At 41.9% G+C, this 20,157-nt stretch overlaps 1 protein-coding gene across 1 annotated transcript in view; it reads left to right on the top strand.

The window, feature by feature from the left end:
- The window catches only part of fbxo25 (F-box protein 25), a 71,657-nt gene that overhangs the window by 32,905 nt on the left and 18,595 nt on the right, over positions 1 to 20,157 (top strand). Inside the window, exons 5-7 of the mRNA XM_072251145.1 lie at positions 3,285 to 3,378; positions 16,261 to 16,445; positions 17,869 to 18,051. Of these exons, the coding sequence (XP_072107246.1) occupies positions 3,285 to 3,378; positions 16,261 to 16,445; positions 17,869 to 18,051 (462 nt within the window). The remainder of the gene's footprint in view (positions 1 to 3,284; positions 3,379 to 16,260; positions 16,446 to 17,868; positions 18,052 to 20,157) is intronic.

The raw sequence follows: 20,157 nt of genomic DNA, 5'->3' as shown, positions 1-20,157 counted from the left end.
AGTACTTTAAGACAGTAAATTTATACTTATCTTAGTCTGATAGAATCTCCGTTCAGTGTATGCTCCACTTGAAATCCTAAATTGAACCAAGGTATTACATATTTCTTTAATCTTGTGTATTGGTATTGGGTGATACTGGCATTTACTGAGACATTGGCAAGCCAGTTAGGACTAGTTTGTCCTGTTGATGCAGGATAGTGCAATGCTCCTCTTGCGAGATGTGGGAAGGCAGTATCCGTGACCACTACAACTGCAAGAAGTGCATCCGGCTGCAGCTTCTAACAAACCATGTTAAGGAGTTGGAGCTGGAACTGGATGAACTCTGGTTCATCCGGGAGTCCGAAGGTGAGATAGATAGGACTTTTAGAGAGGGAGCTTACACCCAAGGTGCAGGACACAGGAAACTGGATAACAGGAGGTAGAAAAGGGTTAATTAGCGAGTGCAGAGTATCCCAGTGGCCATTTCCCTCAAAAACAGGTATATTACTTTAGAACAGTGGTCGGAATATTACTTTAGACTCTGTTGGGGGAGTGGGGCAGTTGACCTATCAGAGGAAAGTCACAGTGGTCAGGCCTCTGGCATGGAGTCTGCCTCCGTGACTCAGAAGGGAAGGGGTAAAGAAGAGGCATGCTGTGATGATAGGGGATATGTTAGTTAGGGGAATAGGCAGGAGGTTCTGCAGACGAGAACGCAAATCCCAGATAGTATGTTGCCTCCTGGGTGCCAGAGTCCAGGGTATCTTGGATCGAATCCTCAGCATTCTTAAGTGGAAGGGTGAACAGCCAGAAGTTATGGTTCCAATGACATGGGTAGGACTAGTGACGAGGCTGTGCACGGGAGTTCAGGGAGTTAGATGCTAAGTTAAAGGGCAGGACCTCCAGAGTTGTGATCTCAGGATTGCTACCCATGCCACATGCCACATGCTAGTGAGGCTAGAGCTAGGAAGATTATACAGTTTAATTTGTGGCTAAAGGGTTGGTGTAGGAGGGAGTGCATAAGATTTCTGGATCATTGGGCTGTCTTCCAGGGAAGGTGGGGTCTAAACAGAAGGGACAGTTTGCACCTGAACTGGAGGGGAATTAATATCCTAGTTTGTTAATGCTATACAGTAGGGTTTTACCACATATAAGCCCAATGTGGCATGGTGGTTGTTGTATTTCACTGTTACTTACAAATGTCATTAAAACAGGAGTTATCTTTTCTCCAGTACAAGTTCTTAGTTGGATATCTGCAGGCTTTAGTTCAATATCTTTGCAATGCCATTCAAACTCATGTTGTGGAATGACTGAAACTGCTGAGGTAGTGTCCAATTCAAATTTAATTTGCTGTTCACTTCTAGTATAAACTATATTGCTTTATTCATGTTAGTTTTCACATGAAAATCTGAAGGCTACTCAGTCCTTAATCACCCTAGTCATTATCAGATTTTGAAACTGCTTTATCTCTTCCATTTAGTTTTCTGTGCCCATCATGTTCTTTGATGTGGCCTACTTTGTTGCATTTTCTGCAAGTTTGGCCTTTAAGCCTGCATGGGTCTGGTGTACACGAGCCCTTGCCACAATGGTGATACAATTTGCTCAGCCAGGGAGGTTTCTGTTTGGATGTTCCAATTTTGTTCGTGCTCACTTTCATTCATGACTCCAAGTCAACTGTTTCTCTATCTTCTGTTTCCATTGATGCAGTCATTTTAACTGCTCTTTTAAATGTGACTTGTCCTTCTGTTAGGAGCCATTTTGAATGCTTTTTTTTGTAAGATTCCACAAAGTAAATAATCTCTCAGTGTACCATTAGATCCTTCACTAAACTGTCAGTGCTTGAACAGTCTCTTCAATTCAGCTACGTATGCTGAGATGGACTCCTCTTCCTCTTGATTCCACTTATACCTAAAGCATTCTGCAATCAACAATGGCTTTGGTTCTAAATTTTCCTGCATTACGTTCACAATATCAGAAAAGCTCATTTCAGCTAGTTCCACTGTATGCCTTTCCACCCAATGCACTCAGCAACAGTGGCACTTGCTATTGGCTATTTCATTTGCTTCAAAATATTGCTCAATTTGCTTAGTATACAAAATCCAGATATGTGTTGTGCAATGAAATGCATCTGACTTTCTGATGTAGTCAGCCATTTCTGCTTTATTAAAATGTATTATTATCATTATTACCTGGTACTCGCTGTTTATGAACCCATGAATTTCATTCATTTTCTGCCTTTATGTTAACATGACCATTTTCTCCTCTTAAAAAGAAAGCACACTTCCTTTTTTTAGACTGGAACATCTCGCTGCAGTTCAACAAATAGGGAGTTGTCTTGGGTTCATTTTAAAACTTGCTGGTCACCACTGTTCTATAATTTTAATTCCAAAACACAAAACTAATTGAGAGAAAAACACAGATTCAGGGATAATATGTCTAGTCTTATCTTACTTTTAGCAGGGCACATACATATAACCTGGTGACGTAAATGACATATGCCATTCATGTACTTTGGCATATAACCCATAATGAATTATCTAAACAACATTGAACAATATACTTACAATATTACTGAGATATTAAATTCAGAAAAACATCTATCTGAATATTCAGGAGAATCATCAATCATTGTTCATCAACAGATATGTAATCTTTATGCAGCTTTATTTTCATTGTCCTCTAGATTCCCAAATGCAAGGTATGGATTCATTTTGGTGTTGAACACTATAAACATATTGCTTGCAAAATAGTTTCATGGCGTAGCCTCTTTGGTGTTCTGGAACCTCCTCTCCTGTTCATATGTTGGGTATAATTGTCTTTAAATGTGTTTAATCTGTTTAAATTTAATGAAGTGTTCTTGCGCAAAATTCTTTTGAATGTGGGACTACATCTGATAATTTTACTAAGGGAAAGAAAAAGGAGTAGTTCTGGTTCATTGACTAAAATGGTGCTAGATTCTACAAGTGATTTTTGTGACATGCAGAGACACTACCATATAATCCCTTCAGAGCAGCTGATCTCCAGTACAAGTCTAAAGGTATGAAGTGCTTATGAATTGCCCTAAGTGGCATTTGAAATGTAATAACTCCCTTTTTCACTTGCAGTTCAACATATAAAGCACTATTTACTATCATTGCCGCAAAGCACATTGTCTCCTATATTGAGTATTGGTGTACATTTATTGCATAATTCATTATGCTAAGACGTGAACCTTGAAGTGGAAGGATTTCTCTATGTAATTTTATATGTGCACACTTTGATTAACCTGCAGGGAAGCACAATTCATTGATTTTTTTTTAATTTAACAGCTTCTGCAGCTTGTGGCAAACTCACAGCTAACCTCTTTGAGTGGAGTTGCACAGAAGAATTACTTCAATATTTTGGAAAAGATTGTTCGGAAAGGTACATTTTGTTATCTTTTAAAATAAAAAAAAATGTGAACTTTAAATTAACTATACTAAATTCCTCTTTGCCAAGAAAAACATCAATTTTATATTCCAAAGTGTTAAGTACGATTTGATTATATTTGATTTTTGGTTATTTTACAGTGTAAGCTTAACGTATCTTTATCCCCACCAAATAGAATTGTGGCAACCTGGTATTTAGAAGAGATTAGAGATCAGAAGACTGAGATGGCAGCAGGACAACTAATCACTTGGGACCTTGTATAGATGTGCAGTTAAAAGCATTTTAACATGCTGCATCCCAACGGAAAGCTACCTTACGCGAGAAGTAGCAATTCCTAACCAAACCTGAATCACTGAAAGATGCTCGACAGCAGTGGCAGGGCTTGAACGCTATCACTGAAACCAAGTGGCTGAGAGATTGCATCGTTGGGGGTTTAAGACTGCTTTCAGGTCAGCAAGAGCTGCATTTTCCCATGCCATCAGGAAGGCACAGTAGGATTACTTACAGAGAATAAACGGCCATTTCTGTGACACCAGAGGCTTGAGGCACATGTGGCAAGGCATTCAGGTTATAACGGACAACAAATTTCATCCTGTGCATAAATAACAGTGACACTTCTCTTCCTGATTGACTAAATGTCTTCTACGCTTGGTTTTATGCACAGAGAATGTGCTGGTGAGGAAGGTCCCCCTTCCTGACCCGAGGAGCAGGCACTTTATCTGGCCACAGCTGATGTGAGGAATACCCTAACGTAAAGCTGTGGGGCCTGGTAACGGACCTGGTCAGGTGCTGAGGGACTGTGCAGCCAATTAACGGAGATTCTAACAGACTTCGTCAGCATCTCTTTAGGGCAGTCCACTATCCCCTCAAGCTTCCAGATCTCCACCATCATCCTGATGCCCAAGAAGGTGAAATTAACCTGCCTCGATGACTACTGTACAGTGGCACTGACCTCAACAATAATGAAGTGCTTTGAGCTGCTGGTTATGGATCACATTAAATCCCATCTTCCTGCTACATTGGACCCTTTCCAGTTTGCTTATCACTCAAATGATTCCACTGATGATGCCATTGCTTCTGCACACCACTCTGTCCTGTCCCACCCGGAAATTCAAGTTCAGGTTTATTGTCATCTGACTTTACATATATACAACCAAACGAAACAATGCACCCACACAGATATATCATTACACTATATATTACACTATAAATAAGTTAACAAAATATAATGCAAAATCCATGTAGTAAAGAGCAGCGCAGGTAAATAGGACAGCAAACAGCTCGCTATCCTGGTGATGAGACCTCGGTGGGGGCAGGGTATTCATTAGTCCCACAGCCTGAGGGAAGAAGCTGTTACCCAGTCTGGCATTTCTAGTCCTGGTGCTTCCGTACGTTCTTCCTGATGATAGTGGGTGAAAGAGATTGTGGGATGAGTGGTAAGACCAAGGTAACATGCCTGAACGACTGGCGGGCCTGTCGCATTCACCTCAATAATAAGCAAATGCTTTGAGAGGCTGGTCAAGGATTACACCTGCCGCTTGCTACCACCCAAACTGGACCCCGACAATTCACCTACCGACACAACCGATCGACAGATAATGCAATAGCCACTGCTCTACCTACCGTCCTTACACATCTGGAGAAGAAAGGTGCTTATGTGAGAATGCTGTTCTTGGACTACAGTTCAGCATTCAATGCCATAATTCCATCCAGGCTGGACAGAAAGCTCAGAGACCTCAGCCTTGACCCTGCCTTGTGCAGCTGGATCCTGGAGTTCCTGTCAGATCACCAGCAGGTGGTATGAGTGGGCTCCCTCACCTCCACCCCTCTGATTCTCAACACAGGTGCCCCTCAGGGCTGTGTACTAAGTCCCCACCTTTACTCCGTATATACTCCTGGCTGTGTCACCACCCACAGCTAATTACATTGATTGGCTTAACCTCAAACAATAATGAGGTGGCCTACAGGGAAGAAGTCATCTCTCTGACACAGTGGTGTGAAGAAAACAATTCTCCCTCAACGTCGCAAAAACAAAGGAACTGGTTGTAGATTACAGGAGGAATGGCGATGGGCTAATCCCTATTGACATCAATGGATCTGGGGTTGAAAGGGTAAACAGCTTTTAAGTTCCTCAGCATCCACATCACCGAAGACCTCACATGGTCTGTACACACCAGCTGTGTGGTGAAAAAGGCACAACAACGCCTCTTTCACCTCAGACGGTTGAGGAAGTTTGGTATGGGCCCCCAAATCCTAAGAACTTTCTACAGTAGAACAACTGAGAGCATCCTGACTGGTTGCATCACTGCCTGGTATGGGAACTGTACCTCTGTTAATCGCAGGATTCTGCAGAGAGTGGTGCGGACAGCCCAGCACATCTGTAGTTGTGAACATCCCATGATTCAGGACATTTACAAAGGGCTTGAAGGATCATTGGAGACCCAAGTCACCCTAACCACAATCTATTCCAGCAGCTATCATCCAGGAAATGGTACTGCAGCATAAAAGCCAGGACCAACAGGCTCCGGGACAGCTTCTTCCACCAACTCAGGCTGGCTGGAGTCTTTGATTGTTGAAGCCAGTGCCCCTGGGCAGTAATCATTTAGGCCAGTTACCGTTGTTCTCTTGGGCAGTGGAATGATGATGGCTGCCTTGAAGCCTGGAGGGACAGTGGATGTTAAGGAAGTCCATTAAGACCTCTGTTTGTGGGGTTACACAGCCCCTCAGCAGCTGACCGGGTACATTGACTGACACTGCAGCTTTGCATGGTTTTACCCTGGCTAGAGTCTTCCTCACATTGGTTGTGGCTAGACAGGGTGTCTGTTCCTCAGGAAGAAAGGGGCCTTTCTTCAATGTCATATCATTCAATTGGTCATACTGCATAGAAAGCATTCAGCCCATCGGGAAGAGAGGTGTTGCTGTCAATGACGTGATGGACATGTAATCGGTTATGGTTTGTATACCTTTCCACATGTGCCGCGGATACTTGGTGTCACAAAGGTGTCTGTGGATTTTCTGTGCATCCTCACACTTCGACTTCCTGATGGGATGAGAGAGTGTGCTCTTGCTGAGTGTAGAGTCGTCCTGTCCTCCAACCTGAAGGCAGTGGCCCAATCCCTAAGCATTGCCTCATATGCCAGAATGCTGGTTATCGACTTCAACTTGGTGTTTAATACAATAATCTCCAAGAAGCTGGTGGGTAAACTAGAGAAAATCTGCAGATAGTGGAAATCCAAGCAACACACATAAAATGCTAGAGGATCTCAGCAGGCCAGGCAGCACCTATGGAAAAGAGTACAGTTGACATTTCGGGCCAAGTCCCTTCAGCAGGATTGGAGAGGGTCTCGGCCCAAAATATCAACTGTACTCTTTTTCACAGATGCTGCCTGGCCTGCTGAGTTTCTCCAGCATTCTGGTGGGTAAACTGTCTTCATTGGGTCTCACCCCAACTGTTTGTGACTCTATTTTGGACTTCTTGACAGAAAGGCCACAGTCTGTCCATGTTGGCTGAAACACCTCCAACTCCATCACCCCTGAGCTATGGCACTCCCCAGGGCTGTGTGCTCAGCCTGCTGCTGTTCACACAGCTGATATATCTGCCCTGCAAGATCCCGTTCAAACCAAATCATCAAGTTCGCCGATGACACAACAGTGGGTGACCTCCTCAACAACGACATTGAGATGGCATACAGAGAGGCGGTAGAATGACTGGTAGAATTTGTGCGAGCACAACAATGTGTGTCTCAACGTAGATTAGACCAAAGAAATGATTGTGGACTTCAGGACTTTAGGCTGATCACACTTCACCGCACGTACATGGATCCTCCAAGAAGCTAGAGTTAGTAGCACCAAGTTTCTGCAAGTGCACATAATGGATGATCTCACCTTGTCCCTCAACACCACCTCTTTGACATGAAAGCACCGCAGTGTTTCCATTTGCTGAGGAGAGTGAAGAGAGTGAGCCCCCCCCTCCCCTCCCACTTTACGCAGTTTTTACAGGAGCATCATCGTGAATATCCTGACCAACTGCATCACACTCTGGTACAGGAATTACAAGGCATCTGACTGCAAATACCTACAAAGAATTGTGAGGACTGCTGAGAGGATCACTGGGGTCTCTCTAGAACCCAACACAGATATTTATCAGGAAGGTTGTGTACGCAGGATCAAGGATCTCTTTGACTGCCTTAACATGAAATAGGAGGTATGGTAGCATTAGGCCAATAACTGTTAGGATGGGAAACAGCTTCTTGCCCTAGGCCGCAAGACTACTGAACTCTCTGCACCATCCAGGTCACATGACAAAGCATATCTAGTCCTGCCTGAGAAGTGACTTTGATCTGCTCCAATTTGCCTACCGTCACAACAGGTCAACATCAAATACCATTTTATTAGCTCTCTACTCAATTCTGGAACATCTGGACAGTGAAGATGCATACTTCATTGACTACAGTTCTGCATTCAATATTATCATCATCTCAAAACTAATCAATAAGCTCCAAGACCTAGGCCTCAATACCTCTTTGTGCAACTGGATCTTTGATTTCTTCACTTGTAGCCAGTCAGTTCAGCCTGCAGTCTTTTTGGGTAAGTCTCTATTAGCTTTGCACAACATGATGGAGCAAGATTTTCCCATTCATCAAGCTGTGCCAGGTTAGTTGGGGACTGGCGGTGGACAGCAATCTTGAGGTCTTGTCAGAAATGCATGATCAGGTTAAGGTCAGGACTCTGACTGGGCCACTCAAGGACATCAATTTTGTTCATTTGAACACATGCCTTGGTTGTTTGGACACAGTGTTTTGGGTCAATGTCCTGCGAAAAGATGAACTTCCTCCCCTGTTTAAACTTTTTGGCAGAGGCTGGCAGGTTTTTATCCAGGATCTCGCTGTATTTAGCAGCATTCATTTTCAGATCAATCCTGATCAAATTTCTGATCCTTGCATCCCCATAGCATGATGCTACTTCCCCCATACAGTAGGGTTGGTGTTACATGTGGCAAATGTTCAAGGGATATTTGTGTGGAGTTCTGCACAGGTACGTTCCAATGAGACAGGGAAGTTATGGTAGGATACACGAACCGTGGTGTACAAAGGCTGTAGTAAATCTAGTCAAGAAGAAAAGAAAAGCTTACAAAAGGTTCAGAGAGCTAGGTAATTTTAGAGATCTAGAAGATTATAAGGCTAACAGGAAGGAGCTCAAGAAGGAAATTAGGAGAGCCAGAAGGGGCCATGAGAAGGCCTTGGCAGGCAGGATTAAGATAAATCCCAAGGCATTCTACAAGTATGTGAAGAGCAAGAGGATAAGATGTGAAAGAATAGGACCTGTCAAGTGTGACAGTGGGAAAGTGTATATGGAACTGGAGGAAACAGAGGTACTTAATGAATACTTCACTTCAGTATTCACAATGGAAAAGGATCTTAGTGATTGTAGGGATGACTTGCAGCAGACTAAAAAGCTTGAGCATGTAGATATTAAGAAAGAGGATGTGCTGGAGCTTTTGGAAAGCATCAAGTTGGATAAGTCGCCAGGACCAGATGAGATGTACCCCCGGCTTCTGTGGGAGGCGAGGGAGGAGATTGCTGAGCCTCTGGAGATGATCTTTGCATCATCAATGGGGAAGGGAGACGTTTGGGGAAGGGTTGAGGGTGTTGTTCCCTTATTCAAGAAAGGGAGTAGAGATAGCCCAGGAAATTATGGACCAGTGAGTCTTACTCCAGTGGTTGGTAAGTTGATGGAGAAGATCCTGAAAGGATTTATGAACATTTGGAGAGGTATAATATGATTAGGAATAGTCAGCATGGCTTTGTCAAAGACAGGTCGTGCCCTACGAGCCTGATTGAATTTTTTGTGGATGTGACAAAACACATTGCAGGTAGAGCATGATGTAGTGTATATGGATTTCAGCAAGGCATTTGATAAGGTACCCCATGTAAGGCTTATTGAGGAAGTAAGGAGGCATGGGATCCAAGGGGACATTGCTTTGTGGATCCAGAAATGGCTTGCCCACAGAAGGCAAAGAGTGATTGTAGATGGGTCACATTCTGCATGGAGGTCAGTGACCAGTGGTGTGCCTCAGGGATCTGTTCTGGGACCCTTACTCTTCGTGATTTTTATAAATGACCTGGATGAGGAAGTGGAGAGATGGGTTAGTAAGTTTGTTGATGACACAAAGGTTGGGGGTGTTGTGGATAGTGTAGAGGGCTGTCAAAAGTTGCAGCGGGACATTGATAGGATGCAAAACTGGGCTGAGAAGTGGCAGATGGAGTTCAACCCAGTTAAGTGTGAAGTGATTCATTTTGGTTGGTCAAATATGATGGCAGAATATAGTATTATTGGTAAGACTTGGCAGTGTGGAGGATCAAAGGGATCTTGGGGTCCGAGTCCAGAGGATGCTCAAAGCAGCTGCGCAGGTTGACTCTGTCGTTAAGAAGGCCTATGGTGTATTGGCCTTCATCATTCGTGTGATTGAATTTAGGAGCCGAGAGGTAATGTTGCAGCTATATAGGACTCTGGTCAGACCCCACTTGGAGTACTGTGCTCAGTTCTGGTTGCCTCACTACAGGAAGGATGTGGAAACCATAGAAAGGGTGCAGAGGAGACTTACAAGGATGTTGCCTGGATTGGGGAGCATGACTTATGAAAACAGGTTGAGTGAACTCAGCCTTTTCACCTTGGAGCGACGGAGGATGAGCGGTGACCTGATAGAGGTGTATAAGATGATGAGAGGCATTGATCATGTGGATAGTCAGAGGCTTTTTCCCAGGGCTGAAATGGCTGCCACAAGAGGGCACAGGTTTAAGGTACTTGGGAGTAGGTACAGAAAAGATATCAGGGGTAAGTTTTTTTCACTCAGAGTGGTGAGTGCATGGAATGGGCTGCTGGCAACAGTGGTGGAGGCGGATACGATAGGGTCTTTTAAGAGACTTTTGGATAGGTACATGGAGCTTAGAAAAATAGAGGGCTATGGGTAACCCTAGTAATTTTTAAGGTAGGGACATGTGTTCAGCACAACTTTGTGGGCCAAAGGGCCTGTATTGTGCTCTAGGTTTTCCATGCTTCTATGTTTACATGGTTGATGCACAATATTAGCTTTACATTGCACTTACCACTTAGTGTTGAGGGCAAAAAATTCCACTTTAGTCTCATCTGACCCCAAGGCTTTCATCCACACCTTTACAGTATCTTCCAAGCTACACTTTGCAAAATCTTTACAGGCAAGAAATGTTTTTTTTTAAATATAGCCAGGGCTTCTTCCTTCCCATTCTACCATAAATAACCTTTTTGTTCAAGGTCTTGGAGATTGTGCAGCCATGAACTTCATCTCCATTTGCATCCACTGACTTTGGCAGCTCACTCAGAGTGACTGTTGGTGTCACAGTAGGGTTACAAATGCCATTCTTCTCCAATGACTAAGTTTAGAGGGGCAGCCTGACCTACAAGGTGTGGTATTTTTTCCTGCTTTTTCATAATGGATTGTATTGAGTTCTGAGGTATGTTCAGTGCATTTGAGATGACCTTGTACCTGTTATCTTGTCGTCATTTTGGTTTGGTCTGTTGAAAATTTACCATATTGTTGGACCTTACAGAGAGGGGAGGTAGTTATTCATAAGAATGACTTAATTGAAAACAGGTAATCCTCCAATTTCCTACTTCAACAAATTGGGTAATAACAAAGGGGATGAATACTTTTACAGCCTCACAATCCTGGTTTTTTACTTCTAGTAAATTGTTGACTGGTTTTGGATTTTTTTCTTTTGCTATGATATGATGCACAATGTTTTGTAGATTATCTCAAAAAAATCCTTCTTCAATATATTTTAAATTTAGAAAATGACAGTAAAATGTGAAAATAGTTGTGGGGGCTGAATAGTTTTGAATACAATGGTGGCAGGGAAGAGAAGTGTGCGCATTCATAATTACGACAGAGAAAGTACTCAGGAAGCTGAATAGTTTAAGGGTAGATAAATCTCCTGGACCAGATGGAATGCACCCTCGTGTTCTGAAGGAAGTAGCTGTGGAGATTGCGGCGGCATTAGCAATGATCTTTCAAAAGTTGATAGATTCTGGCATCGTTCTGGAGGACTGGAAGATTGCAAATGTCACTCTTAAGAAGGGGGCAAGGAAGCAAAAAAGAAATTATAGACCTGTTAGCTTGACATTGGTGGTTGGGAAGTTGTTGGAGTCAATTGTCAAGGATGAGGTTACAGAGTACCTGGAGGCATATGACAAGATAGGCAGAACTTAGCATGGATTCCTTAAAGGAAAATCCTGCCTGACAAACCTATTACAATTTTTTGAGGAAATTACTAGTAGGCTAGACAAGGGAGATGCAGTAGATGTTGTATATTTGGATTTTCAGAAGGACTTTGACAAGGTGCCACACATGAGGCGACTTAACTAGATAAGAGCCCATGGAATTATGGGAAAGTTACATACGTGGATAGAGCGTTGGCTCATTGGCAGGAAACAAAGAGTGGCAATAAAGGGATCCTATTCTGGTTGGCTGCCGGTTACCAGTGGTATTACACAGGGGTCTGTGTGGTGCTGCTTCTTTTTACATTGTACATCAATGATTTGGATTATGGAATAGATGGCCTTGTGGCTAAGTTTGCTGACAATACAAAGATAGGTGGAGGGGCCGGTAGTGCTGAGGAAACGGAGAGTCTGCAGAGAGACTTGGATAGATTGGAAGAATGGGCAGAGAAGTGGCAAATGAAGTACAATGTTGGAAAGTGTATGGTTATGCACTTTGGCAGAAATAATAAATGGAAAGTTTATCCCCCTTGTTCAATCCCTTCCTAGCTATGTTCGTGACACTTCTCACGCCCTTAAACTTTTCGATGATTTTAAGTTCCCTGGCCCCCACTGCTTTATTTTCACCATGGATATCCAGTCCCTATATACTTCCATCCCCCATCAGGAAGGTCTCAAAGCTCTCTGCTTCTTTTTGGATTCCAGACCTAATCAGTTCCCCTCTACCACCCTCTGCTCCGTCTAGCGGAATTAGTCCTTACTCTTAATAATTTCTCCTTTGCCTCCTCCCACTTCCTCCAAACTAAAGGTGTAGCTATGGGCACCCGTATGGGTCCTAGCTATGCCTGCCTTTTTGTTGGCTTTGTGGAACAATCTATGTTCCGTACCTATTCTGGTATCTGTCCCCCACTATTCCTTCGCTACATCGAAGATTGCATTGGCGCTGCTTCCTGCATGCATGCTGAGCTTGTTGACTGTATTAACTTTGCCTCCAACTTTCACCCTGCCCTCAAGTTTACCTGGTCCATTTCTGACACCTCCCTCCCCTTTCTAGATCTTTCTGTCTCTGTCTCTGGAGACAGCTTATCCACTGATGTCTACTATAAGCCTACTGACTCTCCCAGCTATCTGGACTATTCCTCTTCTCACCCTGTCTCTTGCAAAAATGCCATCCCCTTCTCACAATTCCTCTGTCTCCGCCGCATCTGCTCTCAGGATGAGGCTTTTCATTCCAGGACGAGGGAGATGTCCTTTTTTAAAGAAAGGGGCTTCCCTTCCTCCACCATCAACTCTGCTCTCAAACGCATCTCTCCCATTTCACGCACATCTGCTCTCACTCCATCCTCCCGCCACCCCACTAGGAATAGGGTTCCCCTGGTCCTCACCTACCACCCCACCAGTCTCCGGGTCCAACATATTATTCTCCGTAACTTCCGCCACCTCCAACGGGATCCCACCACTAAGCACATCTTTCCCTACCCCTCCTCTCTGCTTTCCGCAGGGATCGCTCTCTATGTGACTCCCTTGTCCATTCGTCCCCCCCCCATCCCTCCCCACTGATCTCCCTCCCGGCACTTATCCTTGTAAGCGGAGTAAGTGCTACACATGCCCTTACACTTCCTCCCTTACCACCATTCAGGGCCCCAGACAGTCCTTCCAGGTGAGGCAACACTTTGCCTGTGAGTCGACTGGGGTGATATACTGCGTCCGGTGCTCCCGATGTGGCCTTTTATATATTGGCGAGACCTGACGCAGACTGGGAGGCCGCTTTGCTGAACACCTATGCTCTGTCCGCCAGAGAAAGCAGGATCTCCCAGTGGCCACACATTTTAATTCCACATCTCATTCCCATTCTGACATGTCTATCCATGGCCTCCTCTACTGTAAAGATGAAGCCACACTCAGGTTGGAGGAACAACACTTTATATTCCGTCTAGGTAGTCTCCAACCTGATGGCATGAACATTGACTTCTCTAACTTCTGTTAATGCCCCACCTCCCCCTCGTACTCCATCCGTTATTTATTTTTATACACACATTCTTTCTCTCACTCTCCTTTTTCTCCCTCTGTCCCTCTGACTGACTATACCCCTTGCCCATCCTCTGGGTTCCCCCCCCCCTTGTCTTTCTCCCTGGGCCTCCTGTCCCATGATCCTCTCATACCCCCTTTGCCAATCACCTGTCCAGCTCTTGGCTCCATCCCTCCCCCTCCTGTCTTCTCCTATCATTTTGGATCTGCCCCTCCCCCTCCCACTTTCAAATCTCTTACTAACTCTTCCTTCAGTTAGTCCTGACAAAGGGTCTCGGCCTGAAACGTCGACTGTACTGCTTCCTAGAGATGCTGTCTGGCCTGCTGCGTTCACCAGCAACTCTGATGTGTGTCACCCTAAACTTGTTGGGATTAAATTCCATCTGCCAACACTCTGCACAACGTGTTACCTGATACATCCTTCTATAGCCTTTGATGGTCTTCCTCACAATTTAAAACTGCATTAACTTCTCATCGTCCTCAAAAATGTTAATTACACTATACCTCCTATATTTTCATCCAAGCCATTAATATAGATTATAAACAACACATCTTAACACCAAACCCTATAGAACACCACTGCTCACAGATGCCTGTTCAGAGAAGTGTTCTTGCTCCTGTAGCCTTTGCCTCCTCTCACCGTCAGTTTTGGATCCATTAAGCCAGCTTACCTTGGATGCTATGCGTCTTGATCTTCTGGACTAGCCTACTATGTTTCTTCATCAAATGTCTTAAAAACCTAAAAGACAACATTCATGATCCTGCCTTCAGTCTTAAGTAAGCCTCATTCAAATTCATGAAGCAGCATTTGCCCCACAGCAAGTCATCACCAATCAGCTACAACCTTTCTAAAAGTACTTTAGCAGTTTGCTAGTCTTCTGGCACATTCCCTGTAGATAATGAAGCTGCAGACATATCCATTAGGGCCCCAGATAGCATTTCCACTACTTCCCAGAGCAACCTGTATTGAATGTTGTTCTTTGAAGGCAATATTTTATTTCCTATTCATTCTATCAAGACTGCTTTGCAGGGAACCATTTTCAAAATAGGGAGGGGACTGTCCAATTGTTTGGTGTGGTCAGCAGATATTTCATCCCTACCTGCTTCCTGGGCCTATGATTCTATTCTTTCCTAGTTTTGAAGGTCATGAAGGATCAATGCAATATTAATCATGTGTAGCCTAGTTATTATTTTAACATCCCCAGTTATGTGTTATACATTTTGTAGAACCATCATGTGGAGCTAAATATAATTAACACTATGTCGGCTCAGAGTATTAAATCCTTACAAAATTATTGCCATCAAGATTTACCAAAAAAACTCAAAAATACATATATTTGCCATTCTGACACAAGTTTGCTTTTGAACAAGGACAACCTGTTATATCTGAAATTTCAAAATTATTATTTATATTAAAAGAAATCTAATTTAATAGTCTGTTCTATTTGTGACTCCTGACCTACCAATGCGGTTGATTTAATTACCCTTTTACTGAAGGATGAGCAGGAAATCCCAGCTTTGTTAACCACATCCACATCCTGTGAATGACCAAATAACATCTGACTTCTCTGAGTATTGGGTTTGATGTGATGTGAAAGCTTGCAGAATTAGCAGTGATTGATCTTGTTTGTTCCATTTTCTAAAAAAGTGTTAGCCTTCAGTATTGGTACCTGTAAATTCTTTGGCAATATTGGTACATTCTAGCATCTGTATATTTTCTCATGTTTGGGACATTGTTTTGGATTCTGATTTGTTGAAATTTTGTAGAAAATGTACAGTATGCCTCCATATATTTGCTTTTCTTTCTTTAATACAACTGTACAGTTGTTAATTTACCCTGTTGGTTATTTGTGTTCTCAAAGTGCGGCTTTAAAATGTTGCCAAACTAATTTACAGGATAGTTTTTTTCTTTCGGATACATTGTGTTTGCAAAAACACTGAGGAATATTTGAAAACTTAATACTTTGATCATTTTATTTGGCAATTGGATAATCAAAGAACAACCTATTTTAACTTGGGATTCTAACTACTATAAAAATATTAAACTTTAAATCCAACACAAATAATTAAACAAGGGTAGTGAAATAGTATTTGGAATAATTTGCTGCATTGCAATAATCTTACCTCTGGGACATCTGAATGTCTTCATTAAAATTTCTGTACTGATCATGAGGGGAGGGAGAGGTCTGCCATTACATGGGAATCTTCACCCCAGTGGAATTGCACACCAATGTTACATTAGGCTAGTTTCATAGAACATAGAATATTTAAACAGGAAATACTTTTTAGATGAGCTTTATGGTGAGTACCTTTTTTGCTGCCTTGATCTTTTCAGAAGATGGCCCATGAATTTAAAGCTTATTCTAAACTTCCAAGAGTTTTATAGCACCTCAGATTTTGCAGGTAAAATTTCTCCTGCAGATAGAATTAACCAATTTAAGAAAATAAATTATACTTCTCAATATTAACTTCAAATAACCCCAAAGCTGAAAAGATCATTTGTAATTCTGATGTGCTTTTAAGTCTACTTAAATTCTAATCCAAGCTTTAAATTATTGTGAAGATTGATATATATGCCTTCTCCTTGTGTAACAGTGATTGAGGACCAACAGAATCCTCGACTTATCAAAAATCTTCTGCAGGATCTGGCTTCTGCTCTCTGTATCCTAATCCGTGAAGTGGGAAGGTGTGTCCTAGTTGGGAACATTAATATCTGGGTTTACCGCTTGGAAACCATCCTGAATTGGCAACATCAGCTAAATAATCTGAAGATTACCAGGGTAGGAAGAATAAAGCTACTCTGTTGGTTGCTACCTTTTGTTTTAACTTCCTTGTTGTTAAGGCAATTATAGCTGATCAATATGAATTAAAGGGTTTGATTTATCTTTTATGCCCTAGTTTTTTTAACTGGATAAAGTTTTCAACTTGACCATAATGAATTTGTTTACTGTATACGATTTTATATTTTTGATTTTTCTTTTTGGAAAAGTGTAATCATATGTAGCTATATTCTTATGGTTCATCTATGGTTCAATAATTCTGATGCATATAACAAAAAATATAGATTTTAGTCAGTATGAGAATATCTACTAAAGTGGGTTGAAGGTGTCACTTACCAATTTTTTTACCCCCTGACCATCACTTTGGATGTTAATCCATCTAAATTATTGGAACATCAAAGTTAGATGGTGCATAGTTGAATATAATGGGTAGACTTCTGAAGAACTTATCTAAAATTGTGCAAAATTTATTTGAGGCAGACTCCAGAGGAGATGGAAGGAAAAGATGCAGGGGAGAGGGGTGGGAAGAATGAGGTAAAGGGAAGTGTGGGTTGGAATGAGGATCTTATACTCCAAGAATAGGTGAATTAAATTTTAAAAATGTTTTTTTTTTCAGTTCAAGCGTACAATTGTTTTGCTTTCAGGAGGCAAGTTGACTGTAGAATAGATTTCTAACTGGAAGTCCTATTTCTTGGGACTTCCAGAGTCCCAGCAGATGAAAGATGCTGGAGGTCTAATTAAAGATTAGCTTTATTTGTAATCTGTACGTTGAAAGTCGAAACTTGTAGTGAAATGCATCACTTGCGTCAACATCCAACATAGTCCAAAGGGTGTGCTGGATGCAGCTTGTTAGAGTCACCATGCTTCTGGTGCCAACTTAACACACCACAACTGACTAAGCCATAGTCTTTTGGAATGAGGGTGGAAAATGGATCACCTGCAGGAAACCTCTGCAGTCATAGGGAAGCGTAATATCTCCTTACAGACAGCGGCAGGAATTGAACCCTGATTCAGTAAAGCATTACACCTTTAGTTACAGTAATTGCTAATTAATTACAATAATTATTGCAGGCCATAAGCAACAGGAATGTTTCCACAGGCTTGAGGTGGGTCAAATTATTAAACACGGATTAGCTTTCAACTCCTTGATCCCTTGGATAGAACTTGAATTCATTGAATTGTCTGAGTCTTGTATCCTGGCTGCTTTCCATAATGGTGGAAAAAACTGTTGAAAAATCATACTGTCCTGCAGTTCAATTTTAGCAGGACAGCTAGGTGCTGAATTTCCAAACTTAAGTGCTTTTTTTTAAGGAGTTATAATTGAATTGTTTTGTAACTTTGGCAAAATTATAAAAGTTCCTGGAATATTTTAGTCTTATTTAGATAAAGCTAATGGCATGTATGCTTTTTCTTGTATGTACAGAGAATATGTAGTGGTGTGACACTGAGTGACCTTCCACTTCACATGCAGAGAAGCATTCTGCACAGGTTTTCTGATGGCCTGGACATTATCAGTTTGGGACAGGTGACTTCCACTTTGCATATGCTTAGTGAAGATAGATATCTGTGGAAAAAACTTTGCCAGTACCATTTTCCGGAAAAGCAGGCAAGTATATCAGGTGAAGCTTAATAAAAATAAAACAGCCAGGTTATGAAGAGAAGTTAAATTTGTGTCCATTTACATATATAAAATATAGACGAGTATTGCCTTTCCTTATCCTGTGCTTTCCTAGTTTCCTTTGTATTTATTACTTGCTTCCCTATTATTTGGTAAAGATCACTGATAGCAAGACCCCTACTTTTAGGCTGTATAATTAAGCTGGTTATTTAATATTTAAATAACCAGTTGTCCTATACTCTTTGCTGAGGAACATACATATATGCATTCTTCCATAGAGTCATAGTTATATAGCATCAAAAAGGGTTCTTCAATCCACCCCAACTTTGCTGACCAAGATGCCAACCCAAACTGGTTCCATTTGGCCCATATCCCTTCAAACTTTTCCCTTCCATGTATCCTCCTGAATGTCTTAAACATTGTAATTACCCCAACCTCTATCACTTCCTGTTGCAGCTCATTCCATGTACCCAGCAGTCTCTATGTGGAAAAACCTGTCTCTCTGGTCGCCATTAAGTCTTTCCCATCTCAGATCTGGGTGGTTTAATTTTAGACTCCATAATGTTGGGACAAAGTCCATGAGCATCCTGCTTAACTATGCCCCTCATGATTTTATAGACCTCTAGGATTACTCCTAAGCCTCCATGCTCCATGGGAAAATCAACAGTCTTTCTGGTTTCTCCTTGTAACTCAAGTCTTTCACTGCAGGCAACATCCTTGTGGATCTTTTCTGCACCCTTTCCACCTCCATAACATCATTCCTTTTAGTACAGCAACCAGAATTGCACACAATGTCTTGTACAGCAGTAAAATGATTTTACAGTGCTTGTACGCGGTGCCATGGCTGATGAAGGCAAGCATGCCAAATATTGCTTTGACCTCTCTGAGTTGTCACTTTCAGGGAACTCTGTACCTCTCAGTCTCTCTGTTCTTCAATAGCCTTTTCAGGGCCTACTGTTTACTGCATTAGTCCTCCCCTGGTTTAACTTCCCTATATGTGGTTTGGCCCTTTACAGAGTTAATTTTTCTCAGCTATTCCTTGGTGCACCTATCCACGTGATCTAGATCCTGAAATAACGCTGTTGTAAACTTGGATAACCTTCACTGTTCAGTATGTACCCAATCTACAAACTTACTTACTAACTATGCTATCTACATTCTCATCCAAATTTGGATGACAAATAACAGGAGATCCAGCATAAATTCTTGTGGCAGACCCTGCTCAGAGGTCTCTTTATATAAAAAAAAAATAATAAAATGACCCTCTACATCCACTTTGACTCCTTCCAGTCTAAGATAAAAAATATTGCCTATTTTCTGGTTCATAGAACATTACAGCACAGTACAGGCTCTTCAGCCCATGATGTTGTACCAGACTTTTAACCTACTCTAAGATCAATCTAACCTTTCCCTCATACATAACCTTCTATTTTTCTAGCATCCATTGTCTACCTAAGAATTTATTTAATGCCCCTAATGTATCTTTTTCTCCCAACTCCACTGACAGTGTTCTGCGCACCCTTCACACTCTGACATCATTTTAATCCAATAGTGTTGATATTTGCTCCAGTTTTGTGTGATACTTGCTGTTGTTATTGTGGATCATTACCTGCACATACCCATGCCAACTTTGTTTAGTAAATCCAGATTTTGCTTGAATCATTACCTGCACATACCCATGCCAACTTTGTTTAGTAAGTCCAGATTTTGCTTGAAGTTTGGAAAAGTGAAAACAACTAAACTGTGACCTCTTAATAGAGATGCATTTTGATTTCTTGCACATTATTTATTGATTTCTCATTTCACCTGCTGTCCCAGGTTATGAAAACTTAAGTTATATATACCTGTACACATGAGCAAGCTCCCAGAATATTATTAAATTCAAGACTCCAATGAATGTTCCTTCCAATGAACAGCAGAACTAGTCTTTTCTGTCTGATATTAGCAATTGTTCTTCATTATCAGTCTTTTGTGCTTTTGATGCCAATCATTACAGTACTATGGAGTATCACAGCATAATCAAACAAATTTGCGTATTTTCATCTTGTAGCCAAAATCAACTGATGTACATCTGCATAAAAAAAGGAAAACTAG

The sequence above is a fragment of the Mobula birostris genome, chromosome 2, assembly GCF_030028105.1.
Source record: "Mobula birostris isolate sMobBir1 chromosome 2, sMobBir1.hap1, whole genome shotgun sequence".
NCBI classification, from domain to species: domain Eukaryota; kingdom Metazoa; phylum Chordata; class Chondrichthyes; order Myliobatiformes; family Myliobatidae; genus Mobula; species Mobula birostris.
This window is presented reverse-complemented; position numbering and strand designations above follow the sequence as displayed.